The sequence below is a fragment of the Dermochelys coriacea genome, chromosome 21 (assembly GCF_009764565.3).
Source record: "Dermochelys coriacea isolate rDerCor1 chromosome 21, rDerCor1.pri.v4, whole genome shotgun sequence".
In the NCBI taxonomy this organism is placed as follows: Eukaryota; Metazoa; Chordata; order Testudines; family Dermochelyidae; genus Dermochelys; species Dermochelys coriacea.
The window spans coordinates 14,218,680-14,239,352 of record NC_050088.1 but is presented as its reverse complement, the minus strand read 5'-3'; the positions used below and the strand labels follow the sequence as shown (position 1 = coordinate 14,239,352).

Genomic DNA, 20,673 nt, shown 5'->3' with positions numbered 1-20,673 from the left:
GCAGCAATGAACTAATGAACAGTGTTGGTGCTTGTGTGATCTCTAGGCTGTAGAGTTAACCCAGGTAGGCGCTGTCAAAAAATCGCCTGCTTCAAATCGCATTCCAGTTTCTGCTGCAACTGGAAAAGCTGGAACCATATTGGAGGCTTGCATGCAATGTTGGAAGTGTACAATGATTTGTGGAAAACTTAATTCTATTCCATTCTGTGTAGCTTCTTATACTATCCTCCTCATATCTGAATTCATTGAATGCTGTGATTTGACACCTTGTTCTCCTCACAGGAGGAGCTGACTATACAACATAGCATTTGGGTAGGGTTTTATTTTGTTTTTAAATGTACATGCTACAATATATTAGAGAAGGCAATTTTGAAGAAGTGAGACTTGCACTTGTATCAGAAGATGGTTAGGTTTGTGATGGTCTTCGGTTTCTGATGCATATCAGTGGTGTATATTTCCACTAGAGCTAGAAGTGAAGCTAAGGGCAGCAGTATATTTGCCAAGAGAGGCAACAAGGGGTGAAAGCTAGTGCCACTTGTGGTTATAATTTTTTTATGTACTCACATGTTCATTAGTAGCTGAACAGAAATAACACTTCCACTCCTCTCAAAAATTCCTCTCTGCAAATGCCTCTGAACATTGTCTTAGGACACATTTGGCTTGCAACTGGCCTGGGCTGTCAAATGTCAGACTTACAATAGTGTTACACTTGGAGGTTGAACGCAACTAAGTTACGCACATTTTCTTCATCTTAAATATGTCTAAATTCCTTTTATGTTCTAGGTGGATCTGGATCTTAATACTTCACAATTATAACTGCCAAATAAAAATTCCAAGGCTAACCAATCCATGAGTGGGCATCGATCCTCAAGGAAGCGATGTGGAGAGTCACGCATAGAATCCCCTATGGATTGTGGTCATGTTCCTGCTACAGTGTGTGTGTTACGCAAATTGGTTCAGTTGCCTACACCACCGTTGTCAAAGCACCAGCTAAAGCGGTTAGAAGAACACAAATATCAGAGTGCTGGACAGTCCTTGCTTGAGCCACTAATGCAAGGTTACTGGGAATGGTTAGTTGGAAGAATTCCAGCCTGGATTGCCCCAAATCTGATCACCATTACTGGACTGTTAATAAACATATGTACAACAGTAATATTAGTGTATTACTGCCCAACAGCTGCAGAGCAGGTAAGAGATGGGCTTCTAACTATGACAAACTTCATATTTAATGTGAGTAGCATGGAGCCAACATTATTTTGGCTATGTTCTTGTGTTTGGGGAAAAGGTTGTTTTGCACTGAGTGATTTACAATTCTTATTTTGAGCTGTTCTGTGAACACACATGCTTTGTGTGTATGTGGGTGGGGGATCTTAGAGGTCTTCCTATTTACAAGCATTTGTGTGTAGGAAAACATAAATGCATTTCCGTGTTGGCACTTCCTGAAGAAAACAGCTGGGTTCTGCTGCTCACTAGTTACGCTGGGGCAAGTGGAAGTGATGTCAAGGGCCAACATGCACTAACATTGTATTGTCTGACTCTGCCTAAATACATGTGAAACATTCAGTCAAGGAATATGTAATAGCACAATAGACTGTGAAGGGAGCTCAAGCTGTTCTAGTAGCAATTGTGTGGGGGCTGCTGCAGACAGAAAGGAATTGGTTTGGATCCTCACAAGAAGCTGCTGAGTTCCTATGGAAGCTTTTAAAAAAAAAAAAAAAAAAGGAAGCTGGAGCTATCATGTCTTGGCATTGCATGTATAGTTACCGCTTATTTTTTTACTACTTGTGATTGTACTGTGGTCACTTGAAGCTCTGTGTAGACTAAAGTTTCTTGGTGGTGGTGGTTGTTGTTGTGTTGTAATTCAAACTGAATTGATAGGTAGGTCTGATGCTTCTTGGTGCACTCAAGTCTGAGAGTCACCTCGTTACTACCTGTCTCGTGCTGGAGGTAGTCTTGTCTGTGCTAGCTGGGTGATAGCTCCATAACACAACCAGCCTGTCAGCCACTCAAGCACTCTTCCATGGGCTATACCAGCCTGGGTTGACAATAGATGCACTGCAGCCCCTTTTCAGAGTAGCAGCCGTGTTAGTCTGTATTCGCAAAAAGAAAAGGAGTACTTGTGGCACCTTAGAGCCCCTGACTCCCTTTGAAGTGTTGCCCTGTGGCATCCAGCCCTGATCACCCAGTGTACCACAGTTTTACCATAGAATACGGCTCCTGTATTATGCACAGCACTCAAGTTCAATTATAAAATAAAAATCTACTTAAGAAAATAGATTCAATTAAAAACAAGCCAGTGTGAGAGATGGGAACAATGATTGTTTTATAGGTAATCAGAACATGCATTCTGGAGCCTACACTAAACTAACAAGTTATCCTTATATCTTAAGAAGCTTACCTCAATCAAGTTCTTTCCAGCATTTTCAGCCAAGCTTGCCTGAGAATCCTTTTTCATTAAGCAAACTTTGCAGTCAGTTTACTTCGTCGGTGAGAGGTGCCAGGGTGTCTTTCTGCATACCCATATATACCAGAACAAGCGTTTTTGATATCCACCTGAAAATAGGTTGTTTTGAAAAACACTAACAGTAGAGCAGCTCCACTAGTGTTAGCAATGTATGGAGGGCTATTACATGCTTAGAATGGGTCGGTCTAAGAAGACATGCTTAAAGTGTTGGCATCTGCCTGCAGCCCTTCTTGCTGTTATCGCCAGTGGAGGCACACTCTTTGGAAAGAAGTCTAGGGTGTTAAGGTGCTGAATGCTGCTTTAACTTTGTTCCCCTTATGTATTTTCTGTAGTATCTGGAATCTTGCCCATATGCTCAGGGTTTAGCTGATTGCCATATTTGGGGTCGGGAAGGAATTTTCCTCCAGGGCAGATTGGAAGACGTCCTGGAGGTTTTTTGCCTTCCTCTGTAGCATGGGGCACGGGTCACTTGATGGGGGATTCTCTGCTCCTTGAAGTCTTTAAACCATGATTTGAGGACTTCAATAGCTCAGAGATAGGTGAGGTTTTTCGCAGGAGTGGGTGTGTGAGATTCTGTGGCCTGCGTTGTGCAGGAGGTCGGACTAGATGATCAGAATGGTCCCTTCTGACCTTAGTATCTATGTATTTCCACAGTCTAGTTACATGATTACATACTCCTTCTCAAATAATACAAACACATTATAAAACTTGTTCTACAATATTAACTGCAGTCTGTTATAGTATAATACTTACTCCTGGGGGGAATTCTGCACCACTGCACATGTGCAGAATTCATGTCCCCCACAGATTTCTTTGCTTCCCTACAGAAAAATGACTTTAACAGGGAAGCAGCAAGAGCAGTACCGCACCACTCCCTAGCAGTGCAGGTACATCGTTTCAGGTACCTGGAGCAGCTGGCAGAGAGGTAAATCACTGCAGGGCTGGGGACGCTCCAGCAAGTGGCTCCTACCTTGAGCCAGGATCAGCTGCTATTCGGGCTGGGCTGGAGGCAGGAGAGGACGAGACTTCCTCTTCCCCTATAAGGAGTGGCTAAGGCTGTCAGACCCACCTCCAGAGACCTCCTGCAGCTGCAGGGAGCTCAGCATCTTCCCCTGCTTCCTGCCCCCATCATTCCTCCACTGTGGTGGGGGGAGGGGACACTGTATGGGGAGCTGCCCCCCCCATACCCAGACACCACTGTCAAACCTCATCTGGTATGTCCAGAACCTCCCTAACCCTCCATACCTAAACCTCAGCCCCTGCATCTGGAGCCCACCTGTTTCCAGACCCCCCACCCCCAACTGAGCTCCCTGTACTCAACCCCCCCACCCCCAGCACCACTCTGAGCCCACACATCCAGACCCCTGCCCCAACCACCTTCACCTGGAAGCCTCTGCAGAGTCCTATTGCCCCTGGGCCCCCTGTCTCACAAGCCTATGTGCATTCATATCCTTCCCACACCTAGACATTGTCCTCCCTCCCCACCCCGAGCTGCTTGCACCCAGACTATTCCACACAGAATCCTCTCACCCCACACTGAGCCCCTCCATGCTTGGATCCTGCCTGGTTGAGCATATCTGCCCCACACCTGGTGTAGAGGGGCAGGGCTCCAGGGTGTTTCTGTGGCAAGCGCAGCCCTTGTGCTGTGTCAGGGTAGGGTGCAGCCTCGCTGCTGAGTCTGTGCCCTGGGACAGGGGTGGGGGCTGCAGGGTGATCATCTACCTTCGTGCAGCCAGCAGCCTGTGTGCCCCACTGCCATGCTGGAGCTTCTGCACTTATTTATTGACAAATAAAACCTGCACATTTTAAAATAGTGTGCAGAACTTTTAGTTTTTTGGTGGAGAATGCCCTCAGGAGTATACAGTATACTGTGTACAACAAAGTTCATGAAAGAGACAAGGTGGGTGAGGTAATATCTTTTATTGGACCAACTTCTGTTGGTGAGAGAGAGAGAGAAGCTTTTGAGCTACACAGAGCTCTTCTTTAGGTCTGGGAAAAGTATTCAGGGTGTCAGAGCTAAAAACAAGATGTAACAGTTTTTGGCATAAGTAGTTAGCATGTATTCTAAGGGCCATTCAAGGTGAAGTTAATGAAAGTCACTTGTATGAAAATACACAGTAAAACATGCTTGGACAACATATGTAATACTGAGTAGTGATAGTGAAAAGTACAAGCTGACAGAGGGGTTTACAATTAAAATAACTTTCAATACCTCTGTCCATATTAGGTGTGCCTTGGTAATAAATTTTACTTTAAATATCTTAATGCTAATTATTTTAACTGGATATAGAAAAACATGGGTCTCATTAGGGAAAAACTCAATTTTCAGTTTGTACTTTTCCATTTAGAAATGTTAGGTGTGTTTTTAAAAAAAACAAAAACAAAAAAAACAAACCCAAAACCTTTCATTCTTATGTGAAATTAAAATCACATACAATACTTGGATCAAGCAACCTTTGACTGTTATCACCACAGTATGACTGTCTACTGCAAGTCCATGTGACTTAAGTTCTCAGGTCACTTAGATGTTTTTGAAAATCTTACTGTAATCAAACAATATTAAGTTACTAAAACTCTAAAGTATATTTAGTTTAGAAGCAAACAGCTAGTGATAGTCTACAGTAACAAACTAGTGTTCAAAGGGATAACTGTCTCCAATGAGGAAAACTGTCCTGTTATGTGTAGTGCATGGGTACAGACAAATTATGAAACTGCAATCTTAGAGAGGAACTTGTATTAAAAAAAATTATAAATTGACATTGAAAATGCATTCCACTGAAATTCACGAAAGCTTATGCTCAAATTTGTTAGTCTCTAAGTACTAACACTCTAAGTACTAACACTTAGGAGCACAAGTAGTCCTTTTTTTTTTTTTTTGTGAATACAGACTAACACGGCTGCTACTCTGAAACCATTGAAAACGGTTTCAGAGTAGCAGCCGTGTTAGTCTGTATTCGCAAAAAGAAAAGGAGTACCGGTGGCACCTTAGAGACTAACAAATTTATTAGAGCATAAGCTTTCGTGAGCTACAGCTCACTTCATCGGATGCATTTGGTGGAAAAAACAGAGGAGAGATATATAAATCTCTCCTCTGTTTTTTCCACCAAATACATCCGATGAAGTGAGCTGTAGCTCACGAAAGCTTATGCTCTAATAAATTTGTTAGTCTCTAAGGTGCCACCGGTACTCCTTTTCTTTTTATTGAAAACGGTGTAACTGTATAGGCTGGTATCCTAAGATTGTAGGAGAGAACTGCATGATCATGAAGTAATATAAAGACATAAAACTATTGTAATATATGTGCACTTAGGAATAGAATGAGGTTTCACTCAGTAAAGTGCAATGCCTCTCAAAGTATTGGATCCATGAGATTTGCTATAGTGTGTAAAATTGGCCTATACCTGTATGCCTACCTTTTTGCAAAGAATTCTGAGAACCACAGGAGTAGGGGAACTCTAGTACAAAATGTTGTTTGTTTATTAGCATAACTGGTATTGCAACTGACCTGGGTTTAGTTTGGAGCTTGACATGTAGGTCATGATCCTACCACTGTGAAGGTCCTTGCAGGATTGGGGGCCTTATTTCATATGTGCCAATATTCAAAGCAAAGGCTGTCCCTTGGATGCATGCACAGCTAACTTAAGGCTTGTTTACATGACCCCAGAGTTTGGACTACAGGGGTGTGAACTGCAGCTCATACTAGTTTGCTATGCTATAACTCTTCCGGGTAGACCCTGTGGACATGAACTAAAAGGTACCTAGTTCAGGTTAACTTAGCCCCATTTGAAAGAAGACTTAACATGAACTTGGTACCTTTTAGCTTGCAGCAGCAGTGTCCACACGAGGGAGTTGGAGTGCAGCATACCAGTGTGTTCTGCAGTTCTCACCCCTGTATTACAAACTGGGGGGGGGGGGGAGAAGGCATAGTCCTAGTGGCATAGCAAGTATATGTATATTTCATGGTGTATTGCAAATGAGACTCATGCAAAATGGAACTATTTTGTGCATCTCTCATGCCCCTCCCCTTTGCAAAGCACTTTGAGATCTACAGATGAAAGTACAAAGTATTACTGGCCGCACCTTACAGATGTGAAAACTGAGACAGATAGGTTGAAGGATTTCCACTGATGACGCTAATAGCGACTTAGACTTTAACCACTGAACCAAAGGATTTAGATTTGATTCCTTGATCTAGCTGAGACTTGGTACCCCCCCCCCTGCAATCAACTCTCAAAAACGTCATGAATATTTTCAGGTACTGTAAATTGGAAGTATTTTGTTACAAGAATAAAGGTCTGTTTAAGGTGTTGGTTAATCTTTTACTGACCTTCACATTATTTATTTATTTATTTATTTATTTATTTATTTATTTTTCTCTTAGGCACCTCCATGGGCATATTTTGCTTGTGCATGTGGCCTTTTCATTTACCAGTCTTTGGATGCTATAGATGGAAAACAAGCAAGAAGAACCAGTAGTAGTACTCCTCTGGGAGAACTTTTTGACCATGGTTGTGATTCACTGTCCACAGGTATTGTCACTTGTAACTGGAAGATAATGGTTAAATAAATTTATTTATATTTTGGAGATATTCCTAATAATAAACTAGAATATAGAAAGAAAAAAAAAAATACACAACCAAAAGATTTATTTGGCAATATAACAGTAGCATCAAATTGCTCATCTCCAACAGCATGCCTGACACAGCTTTGTTTTTTTCTAAGCAGAACGTAAATATGACACTAGGGGAATTTACGTCCTGATTCAGCAAGGTACTTAAGAATCTGTAAAGCTCTAAGCATATGAGTAGTTCTGTTGACCTCATGGGGTCTACACATGTGGCTTGCTAAATTTGAGCTTAATTTAGTAACTTTACCTAGGTTACATTTAGAGTACAAAGAACGCTTCCAAAGTTAATTAAAACAATTTTAAAGTCAAATTTTCGGCCTAAACTATGTGACACTGGGAGTCCAAATTCAGCCTTGACTCTGTTGAAAGCAGAGGTGACTTTAACCCTGTTTGTTCAATGAATGATTCAGATTCTTTTTGTTTGGGTACTTAGAACACAGTTTGAGACTCCTAATATTAAATTTTGATGGATGATCAGTCATTTTGTAGTTTTAGATTTATAGAATGCATAGTTTACTCCTGAGGGCATTCTGTGCCAAAAAAAATTAAATTGTGCACAATAATTTAAAATTACACAAAATTGTATTTGTCAAATAAATGTGGAGGCTCCAGCATGGCATTGGGGAGCACAGGCCACTGGCTGCACACAGGTGGGAGATCACTGTGCAGCTCCCTCCCAGGACATGGACTCAGCAGTGAGGCTGTACCCAACCCTGACACAGCGCCAAGACTGGGCCTGCCCCAGAAACACCGAAGGTCCCTGTCCCTCCATGCCAGGTGTGGACAGGCAGGCTCAGCAAGGCAGGATCCAAGTGTGGAGGGATTTAGTGTGGGGGGGATCCAGGGGTTGGTTGAGAGGGTTCTGTGTGGGGCTGGGTGGGTCAGTGGGTGATCTGGGTGCAAGGGGGATCTGGATGCACAGGGGCTTGGGGGGTGGGGAGGGAGGGTTCTGGGTGCAATGGTAATGGGACTCTGTAGGGGGGTCCAGGTCAAGATGGTTGTGGCTCAGTGAGGGAGGCCAGTGTGGGGGAATGGGGATCCAGGTGCAGCTGGTTGGGGTTCAGGGACCTGGGAATCCAGGTATGGGTGTCTTATTGGGGTGCTCCAGGTGCATGGGGAGTGAGGCTCATTGGCGTGGTTCTGAGTATGGGGTGAGTGAGGCTTGGTGGGAGGGTCTGGGTATGAGGGGGTTTGGATGCATGGAGGTTGGGCAGATGGGGGAGCAGCTCCCTGTACAGGGATCTCTCCCCTTGCAGCTGAGGAGCGATGGGTGCAGGAAGTGTGGGGGGAGTTTTCAGAGATTCCTGCAGCTGGGGGAGAAATCTGGGGTTGGGTCTGACCCAGCCCTGGATGCCATACAGGGGAAGAGAAAGTACTGTCCTCCCTAGCCTAGCTGGGACTAGCAGCTGAGCCTGGTGCAGGTTAAGAGCCACCAGCCGGGTCTTCCCCAGTTCGACCCCTGCCCCATAATGATTTACCTCTCTGCAGGCTGCCCTGGGCACCCAAAACGTACTGCTTGGGAAGGTTGCATGACTGCTCTTGTGGCTTCCCCTTGCTTCCCCATAAGTCATTTTTCTGTGGGGAAGCAAAGAAATCTGAAGGGGACGTAAATTCTGCGCATGCGCAATGCAGTAGAATTCCCCCAGGAGTAATAGTTGCCTTTTTTGTGATTCACACATGAGAAAACTTGGAAATGTCTTTTAATGAAAGATGCATTGAAAGAAAATGGCAAACTTGAACAAAAGTAAACAAAAAAACAAGGAAATTCCAAATTAAGAGCCTGATCCCATAAATTGCTGAGAATCTCTTTTAAAAAGTGCTGTGACTTCTCTCAACTCCCATTGAATTCAGTAGGAATGGGTGCCTTTTGCAATGGGTACCCTCTACAAACTCTTAGCTGCTGCTCTGCAAATCTCTTGTGATGAGATTTCAAGATTAAGATTTTTGCAGCGGTATTGTAGTTCACAGTAATGTATAATCAACAGCATCTCCGTAGTCACCCTGTGAGATGCTGAGCACCCTCAATGAACAGCAATAATAAAGCAATGAAATATTTGCATTTCTTGAACTGTTTTTGTTTGTGACTTATAATTTTTGTTAAGTCTTTACTGTAAATTGCTACATTATATAGTAATCTCACTGTGCCGCTTTCTCTGGGTCCTTTGCTAGAATTCTGTCTCCTGTATGGTTTTGTAAAGATTTCTTTGTACATGCTTGCTTGTTTTTTGTCTAATTTCTTCTGCAGTCTTTGTGATTTTGGGAACTTGTATTGCTGTGCAGCTGGGGACGAATCCTGACTGGATGTTCTTTTGTTGTTTTGCTGGGACATTCATGTTTTATTGTGCACACTGGCAGACATACGTCTCTGGAACCTTGCGCTTTGGAATGTAAGTAACTCAGTTGAAAGTAAAACAGTAAACAGTGGAAGTCAGTTTTCTGTTCAATATATGTCCTGTACTAAGATTCTTAGATTAGTAAAAGGTGGGGTATGTATGTACAGATACTTATACATACATTCACACACTTTTTTTTTTTTTATTACCTGTGATGACTACTATATATTGGAGCCACTGCATACAAAAAAAACACTAAATTTTTGAGCCTCTTGTTATCAGGAGAAAAACTTTTGCCCTTAGAAATAATTGCTAATAGCTCCTGATGTAAATTAAACACAAAAATATCTATTCAGATAGATGGCAACGTGATTTCAGTTATGCAGTCATCACTATGTGTCTGGAAAAATCAACCACAGCATTTGCACAGCAGTTGATTTTTGCAAGATGTGCATGTTTATTCCCTGAGCATTGATCTTAAATAAGATTTACTTAAATCTTAATAGAATGTGGTGAGATTTTTTTGATGTGGAAAATTAATATAAATTGACATTTTTTTCCTACAATCTGAAGCCCTCACCCTGCATTGGGGTGTGTATTAACAGATCCCAAGTGCTTGTGAGAAGTCTGACTCTGGGAGTGAAATTTTGACCTTATTAAAATTAATTACGAAACTTCCATTGATTTAAGGGGGGGGCTGGTGTGGCAGGATTTCATCTAGAAGGATATTAAGTTCTGATGCAAGATCAGGTCCCTAATCAATGGTTGTTGTGTAATCCTATTGGCTCTAAAGTGTCCTCAAAATACAATATTTATATTTCTGGTAATATCTACATATGTATGAAGTCCATCTGCTAAGTATATTTCAAATGAGGCTAAGCAGCATATTGAAGGATGCCCTCTGTGCTGAAGAAGAATCATATTTTTGGAACAGTTCTAGACACTTTTGATATTCTACTAATTTGTGGTGTTTTCCAGCTTTAAGGTACATGCAAGCTACAAACATGATTCATTAAATGGTCAGTCAACAGGTTTCTGGGTATTGTAAAATTTTATCAAACTAAAATTAAGTTCTGGACCTTTTGGCTGAAATAGCCCTTTAAGGAGAAATTTAATATTCATTGAGCTTACCTGATAAGTCTCATTTGGTTAGCTCAGTGAATAGATTTCTGATAGAACAATAGGAAACACCAAAATAGCCAGTATTCAGTGATCCATAAAAATCAAGGGTCAGACTCTAATCTCAATCACATAAATCCAGAGCAACTTTAGCAACCTCATTGGCATCTTTTGAGATTCATGTTGTAACAGATGAAAATTTGGTCCCAGTTCCTGGACTTATGCCCATAATTTTATGTGGAGAAGTCTTGGGTCCTTGTTCTTTCAGAACACAATAAGAGCTGTACCCTGGGACGGGCCAAGCACCTTCAGCTCCCATTTAAGTCAGTGAGGACTTAAGGACTTGAGGACAATCGGCACCCTGCAGAGACCATCCCAAAGAACCTGATTTTTATAGAGGCCTAAGCATGTGCTTAAATGTTAAAGGTGCAAATGATATTTACATCTCAAACTATTTGATTTCCAGGTGCAGTCAGAGAAGTAGCCATGTAAATATTCTAGTTTACACATATTAATTTTAAGATTCCTTTCACTGGGATCAATGCACCAAAATTTGTCTCTAATTTTACAGATACCATGTTTCAAAATCTCATTCTACAGGAACCTCGCTGTTAAAATGAAAAATTATCAGTATTTTCTGATAAATCAATATTTATAATACATCTAAAAGGTCATAATAAATGTCATACTTGTAATATTGAGCACATAATATAGTTGAATCAGATCCGCATTTGTATAATGAACTCGTACTTTTAACCAGTCCCATGGTCATACGGCTAATCGGCTTACAACAAACTCTCATTAATGTCTGCCACAAAAACGTGAGAATGAATATTAGGAAAGAAGACAATAAGCAGTGCTAAATATTAGCTTGTCTCTGAAGCTTTCTCTTTACCAATCTTTGCACTATAAGACTTTATTCTGCCTACTGTCTGAGACTTGCAGATATAGGTACCTATACGTTCCAAATAGATGTTGGTAGCTCTCATTTGCTGCTTCCCCTTGGGATGACTTGGCACTTCTATTCTATGGTAACAAAGGCTATTTTTGTTGAGGCTTTGGTAGTAAAGAATTATTTTGTTACCTGACATGTTAACAGCCAACAAAGTCAGTGGATATTTTGGATTTAATTGGAAATTAAAATTTGAATATGAGAAGTATAGCTGAAGCTTTAGAGTAAATTTGATGATTTTATTTGTCAAACTACAAAATTAGTTCCCAAAGGGAAATGGCAATATAACTGGACCTGTGTAGTGCATTCACTAGAAATCTGACTTGATATTTTTATTCAAATACAGAGCTCCTATTCAAGGGTTACATAAATTGAAAATGGGCTATTCAGCTGTAAATGAAAGGTAATGGTAAATGAGTGTGATGAGTTGGGGAAGGTAGGCTACAAAATATCCCAGCGATCTGTTACATTATTAAGATGTTACAGTAGCTGTGAAAGAAGAAGTAAACAGAATGATGATGAAATAAAATGTGGAGACTTATAAACTGATGAAGATATAAACAGAGCTACGGAAGTTAGAAAGATGGGCAGAAAATAAAAGGAGATTCTCTCAGACCTGTTAGATGCATTCTTCCTGATTGAAAGTAATCCCCCAGACAGTACATAGGAAGGGCAGTGGAAGCCGTGATGCTGTAAGAGACTTGAGTGATAGCCTCTCAATACCATGGTAGATTGTATACAGAAAAGTATCAAAGAACAAGGAGTTGATGAGCACTTTGAAAATGGTTGTGATGAGACTACATCCACACTATTGCAGTCAGTCATGGACTCCACAATACCAGAAATTATTTTCTTTGGAGCCTGGACCTTGACTGAGAAATTTGGCCTTTGACAAAAAAATAGACTATCCCTGCCATAGATCTGACCTGCTGGAATCTTCTGAAAGTGTTACCGCTGTAAGCCACGAGGTGGATTTAGTAAACGTACGTATCTTTCAAAAGCATTTGACAACTTTCCACATCAGAGCTTCTTGGCCATGGAAGAGTAACAGAAAAGGAGATAAGACATTGTACAGAATTAAAAAATTGGCATTAAGATCAGGAAGTATGCCCTGTGCATAGAAGGAAATGCTACATGTTGAAAATGTGATATGAGTGGAGTACCCCTGGGACCAGTTTTAGGATTTGAATTCATTAAATGGCAGCAGCCCCTATATTTATGTTGTCTAATCCTTTACATTATAAAAACTATTTTGACCACTTCTTGAAGAATTCTAACGACTCCATGGTTTGCAGAAAGGAACTTGAAGTTTTGGCAGAGGATTGTCCTGAGGTCAGGAAGGTGCCTTTTGCTATCTCAAGGAATATGTCTTTTAGTTTTTCTGAGTTAAAAGTTGTCACCAATTGCTACTTCCCATCTAGCTTTTTCTCAGTAAAGCTTCCAGGAGGTCGGTCAGGCTTCTATTAGTATTGTGTGTGCATCTTTCTGTAGCATGCTACACACAGCTGAACCTCCTGACAGGACACAGACAGAAAGGATGATCGTTGTTGTCCTCCTCCTGCTGCTTTCCATCTTTGTGGTGCCTTTGGCAAGGTGTTTTTATCTGGGTACTAAGAGACCATGAGATAGTCACCACAGAAAGTGAGACTGATATTAATTCTGTGCCTTTCACAACCTTTATTATTGAGCGAGGCTTCATACCCCTCATGAGCAATGTGACCCATAGTTCCTGCTACATTGCCTCTCGGAAATAAAGTTCTAAATCTAAAAGTACTTGGCTACGTTGTCTGTAAAGTGTGCGTGCACGCAAAAGTAGGAATACATGGAAATTTGGACAGAAATGCTTCATTTAAAGAGGAGTTGAAATATAGATGAAGTATCTGGGGAAGAAAGCAAAATCTTGGGATCTGACTCTCTGCAGCAACTAATGTCTGCTTAGAACAGACTTTGCCCCAACCCTGGTATACACTGACGTTTCTGAAGAACTGTCTGAGATCAGCAAATTCAGGTGCACAGTAGATTTGTTTGAATCCAGCCTGGATGTGAAGGCTGGTTTATGGAATCTGGAGGAAAAACAGGGCACTCTCTCATTGTGAAGTTGCACCCGCTTTATGCTTTTTTTTTTTTTTTTTTTTTCCCTCCCCTTCCCCTTTATGGTGCATCAGCCTCGTACAATACCAAGGATATCTTCAGCTTGTACAAGACCTAGGATTGTGGAATATACTAAACTGAGCAAAGGTGTCCTGGAAAGTAGTGTCTAATTGAAGTTTTTCTTCAGTTTGTACCTGCTGGCAAGGAACTGAGGAAAGCAAAGTAAGCCCTACAAACCTCAGATTGGTACAGAGACCTGTAAGAACAAGTTCCTTGAATGGAAGTATTTTGTGCCCATACCTTAATTCTTCTGTGCTCCTCGTGTATGGCTGCTGGCCAACCATAATAATTTTGTTAGCACAAGCTGAAATGAGAAGATACCCCAAAATGCTTAATTTTCTCCCAAAGAAAATGATCAAACACCATTTAAAGTTCAGTTACAATAGAAGTTGTATTAAAATATAGTCCATATTAGCTCCCAATTGTGGGTTTTTATCTAACCTAGCCATTCTAATTAAAAACCTGCATTTAGACAGCATATCTGTGCACCAGCATAATCACTGGGATTAACAATGTTCTTAGCATTGCATGTTGTCTTTTGAGGACCCCATTAGAATATTGTTATTTATAAAATTGCTGATCAGTGAAGAGGTAGATTACAAGTAAGTAAATATTAGCTTTTCTTAATGTTTTCTTCACCTTCCTCTTAACTGTTAGAAGGGGGGGAAAGAAATGTTAGGTTTAACCCATTAAAATGCAGGTTACAGATATTTTATTGTATTACAATTGTTATATTGCCTTTTTATTTTTCAATAAGTCTCTCAAACCATTTTTGTAAAATACTTATTTTTCCCCATTTATTTTCATTTTTGAATGTTTCATAGACTACTACAGCAGTTACTGGCAGGATGTGTATATAAGTAAAAACAAAAGTTCCCTAAAGGATCTTTCTAGCTGGAGATACTTTATTTTGGGGGCTAACTTGTCTTTTACTGTTTGACATTTAGACCTTAAAATAACGGGAAATTAAAGCTTGCCACAGTATGTATGAATTCAAAAAAACCAAAACAACCTTTATTGTGGTATAATGACTGAATTACACAAAATAATGGAGGTCCAAAACATTTTTGTTTTTTCAAGAATGGTCCTACTTAATGTTTTCAAAACGAATTTTGGTTTAAAAAAACATTACATTTGCAACTTTCGAGGCCCTCTTTTCTTTCTATAATGTTTTGTCAACTTTTCTACCCAAGTATCCTACAAGAAGTTTTCACAAGATAACTCTAATTATAAAGGAAGATTTCACAACCTTAGGTACACACATATATAAAATTACAGTGCAAAATTTGTAAACAGTCTTAATTGACATGGATTTCCTTTTGCTGCACATGTCTTCCAAAATACAGTACAAAAGAAGGGGAAATACTGGCTGTACATTTTTAAATGAAGAAAGATGCATTTAGCACTATTTAAGTTAATTATTAGGGCTGTGGATTAATCAGTTAAATCAAAAATTAAATGCATTGTTAATAGAATACCAATTGAAATTAAATATTTTGCATGTTTTTCTGCATTTTCGTATATAGTATTCTGTGTTGTAATTGAAAATCAAAGTGTATATTTTTGATCATTTTTACGGTGCAAAGATTTAAACAAGAAATATTTTTCAGTTCACCTCATACATGTACTGTAGTGCAATCTTTGTGAAAGTCCAACTTACAAATGTAGACTTTGTTTTATTTTTGAGTGCAGTTATGTAACAAAAAATGTAAAACTTCAGAGCCTACAAGTCCACTCAGTCCTCCTCCTTGTTCAGCCACTTGCTAAGATAAACAAGTTTGTTTACATTTACAGGAATAATGCTGCCCTCTTCTTATTTACAGTGTTACCAGAAAGTGAGAACAGGCATTTGCATGGCATTTACATGCCAGCTATGCTAAATATTCATATGCCCCTTCATGCTTCAGCTACCATTCCAGAGAACACGCTTCCACGTTGATGACGCTTGTGTGATGTGGTTTTTTTTTTAAGCATTATTTAAATTTGTGTCTGAACTCCTTGGGGGAGAATTGTACGTCTCTGACAATGTTTTACCTGGATACTGCCATATCTTTCATGTGACAGCAGTCTCTGATGATGACCCAGCACATCATCTTCATTTTAAGAACACTTTCACTGCAGATTTCACAAAATGAAAAGAAAGTACCAATGTGAGATTTCTAAAGATAGCTACAGCACTCGGCCCAAGTTTAAGAATCTGAAGTGCCTTTCAAAATCTGAGAGGGACAAGGTGTGGCGCATGCTTTCAGAAGTCTTAAAAGAGCAACATTCCCATGTGCAAACTACAGAACCCAAACTACCAAAAAAGAAAATAAATCTTCTATTGGTGGCATCTGACTCAGATAATGAAAATGAACTTGTCAGTCCACACTGCTTTGGATAGTTATCGAGCAGAACCAGTCATTATTATGGACGCATGTCCCCTGGAATGGTGGTTGAAGCATGAATGGACATATGAATCATTAGCGCATCTGGCACGTAACTATCTTGTGACACTGACTACAACAGTGCCATGAGAATGCCTGTTCTCATTTTCAGGTGCCGTACATGAGAAGCGGGCAGCGTTATCTCCTGCAAATGTAAACAAACTTGTTTGAGCAATTGGTTGAAGAAGTAGGACTGAGTGGACTGGCAAGCTCTAAAATTTCACTTTGTTTGTTTTTGTTTTTAATGTAGGTTGTTTTTTTAACAAGTCTACATCTGAGTTCAATTTTCATGGTGGAGGTGCACTACAGTATTTGTATTAGGTTAATTGAAAAATACTATTTTTTACAGTATAAATACTTGTAATCAAAAATAAAGTAAGCACTGTACACTTTATATTCTGTTTTGAAATCAATATATTTGAATGTAGAAAATATTCAAAAATATTTAAATAAATGGTATTCTATTAACAGCGCAGTTAATCGCGATTAATTTTTTTAATCGCTTGACAGCCCTGTTAATTATCTTTAGTTCTCTACAGTACTGCTGTACTCATTCCATGCACACATCTCCTTACATTCATTTATATGAAAATGTTAGATTAGAATGACCTGAAATGACACTTTAAATTCAACAGTCACATTCCTTGCACATTAGACTTAATAGCCTTTTCTTTTTGCCTTTCAGTGATGTTGGGTTCTTGTGCATTTTTCTTTTTAGTGCAGAGATTCAAGTAGCAAAGCAGTCTCTTGTCATTTATGCCCAAATCCACAACTCGGTGCTCATACTCAGTAATCTAGTGTGTGTACTTGCAGATGGGTGAGAAATGGATTACAGTGGAAACTGTTCTGAAACTGTTTTCTGGTGCTTATAGCTTTCCAAAACATTCACACTTGCTTGGTTCTCTTGGAAGGTGAACCTTTTAAAAGTTTGAGCTAAATCCCCTCAGTTATGAAGTGTAAATAAAATTACTGTTTCTCTGCTGTGGGAATAGGAAAAATGAACCATTCTTTTGACCACAACTACAGCAAAAAGGGCCAGATTTTGAAACTTGGTGGGGACATAATCTTCGTGGAGGAGCAGTGTCTTTTCTTGACTTGAAATAAAATTGGTTTTGTTTTTAGCAAAAAATAGGATCATTTAAAAAAAACTGCATAGTAAACGTATACAGTGAAAACTTTGTACAGGCATATACTGCACATGCATGTAGGGCTAGTCAGCTGTACTGGTTTTGGTTCAAGATGCTTCCAGCCCTCGCTAGGAAAACCACCAGATCTTAGCTTCAAATGCCTATCTCTTTTTAGTTAAAAACTAAACACAAAGCATAAGAAATTAGGCCCTCGTACTGCAACTTCATAGGTACGTGCTTAACTTTAATTAGGCGAGTGGTCCAGTGAAATCTCTCTAAGTAAAGTTACAGTTTAAACCATATTTGAATAAAAATGTGATGGTAAGGTTGCATAGAGTCAGTTCCAAGAGTAACATGTAATTTTCTCTTCCTACTTTCCTTAACTGTGGCAATATATTTACTGTTTCTCATTATACATACATCATAAAATAGCAGTTTTCAGACTGAAACCTGGTGTACCACCTCTAAAATTGAAAAGCATCTAGTGCACCATATTCATAAGTTCAATCAATGCAGTTACAGTAGATTCTTAATCTGATACTATACTTAATTTAAATTTTAAACTTGCAACTTGCATACCACCGTTACATGCATCTCAATTTGTGAACTGCTGATGTAAAATATTGTGGGTCTGTTACTACTGGACCTTTTAATTTTTGAAGTTCTTTGGCTTTATGATTCTATTTTTAATTGTTCAGCCTTACCTAAAAATAGCTTTTAGTTTTATTACAGGTACTGTATTCTCTAAATGCGCCTCTGTGGGGAATATGTTCAGCTCCTCTTGCTATCTCTCTGCTTCACTAGGCCACAGTTTATTACTTTTCCCACTCTTTCTGACAGAAATAAAACTTATATTTAATAAAGATCACCACACTGGTAACAGTTCTGTACCAGTGGACAGGTGTCCGTCTCCTATTTAGCACACTTGTTGGCAATCTCTGGCAAGAAGCAAAGGACTTGAATGAGTATGGAGGCAGACCTCCCTACTCGCTAGAGGCAGCTAGCTGACGATTTAGCCATGCTGGCCAGGCTGCTGTGAGGAAGCTTGCACTACCACTGCCCACGTATTTGTTCAGTGGAAAACTTACAGTGCTATTGCATGTGACTGTTTAATAAAAGTTCAGCATTGTCTGAATTAAGAGCATGGGGTTAGATACAAGCGGTCCTGATTTCTAATTCTGATTGTGTCCCTAACTTTCTGTGTGGCTTTGAGCAAGCCACGTTAGCTTTGTTTCTCAAGGCTTGTCCACACAAACTTTTAGTTTGCAGCAAGAGGGGGTGTGAATCTACCCCACACTAGTCTGCCACACACTAACTGTCCATGTGGATGCGGGTCATGCACATTAACACTTTATTAATGCGTTGTGATCTAGTCCTCTTTGCAATGGGACTAGATCAAAGTGCATTAATGGACTGGAAGAAGAAAAGGAGGACTTGTGGCACCTTAGAGACTAACACATTTATTTGAACATAAGCATAATGGACTGTTAATGTGCCTCAGCAGTGTCCACGTGGACAGACTAGTGCGGGGTAGATTCACAGCCCAGCGTGCTGAAAACTAAATGTTTGTATAGATAAGTCTTGGGTGTTCCCTTCCATAAAGTGGAGATTATAGTATTTGCCCATCTGATTCAGAGGGGAGTCGAGGACTAATTAGGTAAAATCCATACAGTGCTTTGAACATGTAAAGTACTATATAAGTGCTAAGTGGTGTTTAGTCTTTGGGGCTTCCAAGCCATCATTTTTCACGATTATTAAAGCTAAACTCCCACCCCCAAACCTCCAAAAATCTTAGCTGTAACTATTGTAATCTTTTAAAGATTAAAAGTACATATTTGATACACTTTAGCAGTTATTGAAAATCTGTTCTAATGGGGCTACTTCGATGAAGCTCTCAGTATTTTGAAATGTTTCTTTCCCTCACACATAGATTTGATGTTACAGAGTCCCTGCTTTGTATTCTAGTACTCGAGCTTTTCACAGGAATGGTGGGGCCCTGGTTCTGGAACTATACGGTAACAGCTAGAATAAATACTACCCAATGATCAAATGGCATAGATCCTGTAGAGGTACCGTCTTTGTCATGCACAGAGTAACTTGGAAAATGAGAAGTGTCTTTCTAATGATATTTCACAGACAGCTGCTTTATTAAAAGACAAAATATCTGTAGTGTATGAAGGGGCAGTAAAAAAAAAAAAAAAAAAAAAAATCCACTTTGATTGGAAATGAGGTTTTGAGAGTGTGTTTCACTGTTTACTTAAAACCACAGATAACTTTCTTTTTAAACAAAGTCCCCCTCCCCCCAATTGGTTATTTAAAACTTATAGTGCTGGCTTCATCTTTGCATATAAAGATAGCCATAATGGTGAAAGCACCTCTTTACACAAGGGTCTGGATTAATTTGGTTGGAGCTGCCTTTTGAAAGTTCTTGTTGTTAAATGCCTTCCCCCCAGAAAATAGAATTGTTTGGGTGGTTAATAGAATCATATGCCAGATAAGGTTATAAAGATTATATCTTGTCCATCTAGGACAAACCCTTGCTTCAAGCTCAGGAAAGGCTATGTATCACTTTTTTTCCTTCAAGAAGTTCAGTGACTATACCATAACTTCATCATTAGCAGTTTCACTGTCTGACCTTTTTTTCAAAATACTTTTCTTAATACTTAATCTAAGTGTATCCTTGTTCATCTTTAGCTTGTTTTCCCTTGGGATCCAGTCAAACACTTCCTTCCCCTCTTCTGTACTTGTGCCCTTCCAGTCTGTATAGAGTTAATTTCCTCTTTACTTTTATGAAAACTAAACAAATTGAGTTCCCTCATCTCTCAAGATCCTGCATCAGTTTTTTTTTCCCCCTTTCTTTGAACCCTTCCTCTTTGTTAGTTTTGCTCTTGAAGGACATTACATCAGAGCTTTGCACTATTTTGAGGGGTTTTCCAATCTAAAATGAAGGGCTGATTAGGGATGTGACCAATCTAGCATTTCATTGACTAGGAAACTGTTTGCTTTAGTATTTACAAAATCCAAGTATGAGTAGTAGTGAGAGGGAGGCTGTCTGCCTGGCAGGAGGGAGTGATTAGGGCACCAGCTAGAAGATGGGACAAGTGAGTAGAGGTAAGCAGTGTCTGAATCAGGGAGACAGCTCTGCCAGCAGACAAGATTCTTTGCATTGGGAAGAGGTGACAGGAGAGAGCCAGTGGAAATGGGAAATCCAGTGTTTGGGAGAAGGAGAGCAGGTGGTGGTCACTTCCCCAAGCAAGGATGCCTGTGAGATGGGGGAGTTGTGCCAGTGGGAGAGTCACAGATGTACCCTGGGAAATGTGGGAAATCCTCTTCCTCTTTCCTCCTTTCAAGAATGCACTGCACTCGATAGCTAAAATGGCTACCAGCACAAAGCTGTTGCCATTTCAGTCTTCACATTTTATGTGACTTTTCATTTGTCATGTTTGCTGTAACTGAGATTCCAGATAAGCTCTC

General features: G+C 39.9%; 1 protein-coding gene across 6 annotated transcripts in view; it reads left to right on the top strand.

The window, feature by feature from the left end:
• The window catches only part of CEPT1 (choline/ethanolamine phosphotransferase 1), a 48,354-nt gene that overhangs the window by 1,176 nt on the left and 26,505 nt on the right, over positions 1-20,673 (top strand). For 5 of the 6 annotated variants that reach the window (XR_006276576.1, XM_038379715.2, XM_043500693.1 and 2 more), the window contains exons 2-4: positions 784-1,188; positions 6,846-6,993; positions 9,337-9,478. Coding sequence is in view for 5 of the 6 variants with exons in the window: in XM_038379715.2 (XP_038235643.1) it covers positions 850-1,188; positions 6,846-6,993; positions 9,337-9,478 (629 nt within the window). In the remaining variant the exon portion in view is untranslated. The remainder of the gene's footprint in view (positions 1-783; positions 1,189-6,845; positions 6,994-9,336; positions 9,479-20,673) is intronic. The other variant, XM_043500692.1, reaches the window with a different exon arrangement.